Genomic DNA, 1,745 nt, shown 5'->3' with positions numbered 1-1,745 from the left:
TACGAAAATCGATGTATTAGTCGCGTTTTCGTACTAAAAAAATCCCAACATGAACACTCCACATGCGCAAACGAATATCTGTTATGTCGATCGTCAAAATTCGGTCAGTTAGTATTGCTAACGAACGATAATCGAAATCAACATTGGTCTGTGCATGATGGGGTATTCGAGCGGGAATCGAACGCCGGTTTGATGAGGGCACATAGGGGGTTGAACGTTAATCACAGGGTATATGGCCACATTTATGCATTTAGCCCCAGGGTGTACACAGCCCAAAAGATTAGTCATGCAGGAAGGTTGCAGCTATCTTTTGACTTGAAGGGGTCCACTCTAGTACTGAGCCATTTGCAAACAGCTTATTCAAATACTCCAAGATAATGGTGTTATTTATCATTTGTATACCATGCTTCATCGTTCTAAAATGTACATTTTAATATTAACCTCCTACCCTGTGCATCACATGCCTTTGACATATGAACACCACGCTTTCCATACTCATTGCCCTACTATCTAGTGACATTGTCAAGAAAAAAAAAACACCTTCACAGCCTCTTGAACTTTCTCATCCCCCAAAATACTTCTTCCTTTGAATGGTAGTGGTGGTTCCAGCAGTAAGATCTGACATCAGATAGAAATGATCGGAGGAGACCCCGCCAGTGACCCCGACAAAATAAGAGTGACGTCACCTACGCATCAGGTATCACAAACCATAAAGGACGTCACAAGCTTTATTTACATGGTTCTCACGTCCACATAACACAGCACCTGCAGAACCAGACTGTGGCTAAAACAGAGGGGAACTTTGCAGCCCCCCCCAGCAGTCCAAAACTTTCTGTAAGACATTCTCTTGGGTTTAAATTGAGGACAGTAGAAGTTAGAAGTAAGACTTCATTAACCCCTTGGCTGCCGTAAACATGTGTAAGCCGAGCAGCAGAGGGGTTAACCCCTGGCTTTCCAGGGAAACGCTGTGACATGGTGAAGCGGGTGTCTTTGGCAGCTTAGGGTTGAAGATAACTATGGTCATGGTAAATGGGCTTAAGCCTCAGACTCGAACATCTTCTTTCTGCCTTCCATGCCGGATTTCTCTTCAATGTTCTTACGCCAGTCACCCACATCACGGAGATCCTTCTCCTAAAGACAGAAAAATAGACAAGTATTAGATTTTCCTCTAACCACCTACTGATTGTGCCTTGACGGGGCGTAAAGTTATGTCCATTGTACTTGCCCTGCCCACACTTAAAAGAGAACTATTGGGTAAGTGTTTTCCCCCATAGTTCTCTTTAGGGTCACAGGAGGACATATACTAACCTCCTCCCAAAAGATCAGTATATCGTGAGCTATTGCCCACGATATACTGAGAGCGCTGCAGCCGGGACAGATCCCGAAAACACTGTCTGGATCCACCCAGCTGTGTGAGTGACAACTGGCTTTGCCCATCTAGAGGCAGAGCCAGCTGTGCCCGCCTTGTTCCTCCATTCAGCGCTGGAGGATTGGAAAGGGGAGGGGGGAATCCTTGCGAGGAGCCGTGACTGCCAGTGCATGTTTCTGCTCACTTCCCGATCGATATAGCCGACCTGTGACAGCTTCTTTGTCACAGGTCGGCTCTAACTATGAGGGTGAGGGGAAATCACTCACATCATTGATGTCCTTTAAGGCCCATTAAAAATATCTAGAGCCTAAACATTGTTTTCTATTTTGGATGGCACAAGTGATAGTTTTAAAACCACTGTATTTTTTTTTTTTTT

General features: G+C 44.9%; 1 protein-coding gene across 1 annotated transcript in view; it reads right to left on the bottom strand.

Annotated features, from left to right (window-relative positions):
- Positions 1-655: 655 nt before the first annotated feature.
- Positions 656-1,745, bottom strand: part of TNNI2 (troponin I2, fast skeletal type) — a 15,272-nt gene continuing 14,182 nt past the window's right edge. Inside the window, exon 6 of the mRNA XM_018562657.1 lies at positions 656-1,131. Within this exon, the coding sequence (XP_018418159.1) occupies positions 1,036-1,131 (96 nt within the window). The 3' untranslated portion in view covers positions 656-1,035. The remainder of the gene's footprint in view (positions 1,132-1,745) is intronic.

This window comes from Nanorana parkeri, unplaced genomic scaffold (genome assembly GCF_000935625.1).
Source record: "Nanorana parkeri isolate BGI_ZX_2015 unplaced genomic scaffold, ASM93562v1 scaffold589, whole genome shotgun sequence".
Lineage (NCBI taxonomy): Eukaryota > Metazoa > Chordata > Amphibia > Anura > Dicroglossidae > Nanorana > Nanorana parkeri.
Note: the sequence above shows the minus strand (reverse complement) of the source record. Positions and strands in the feature narration are given on the sequence as shown.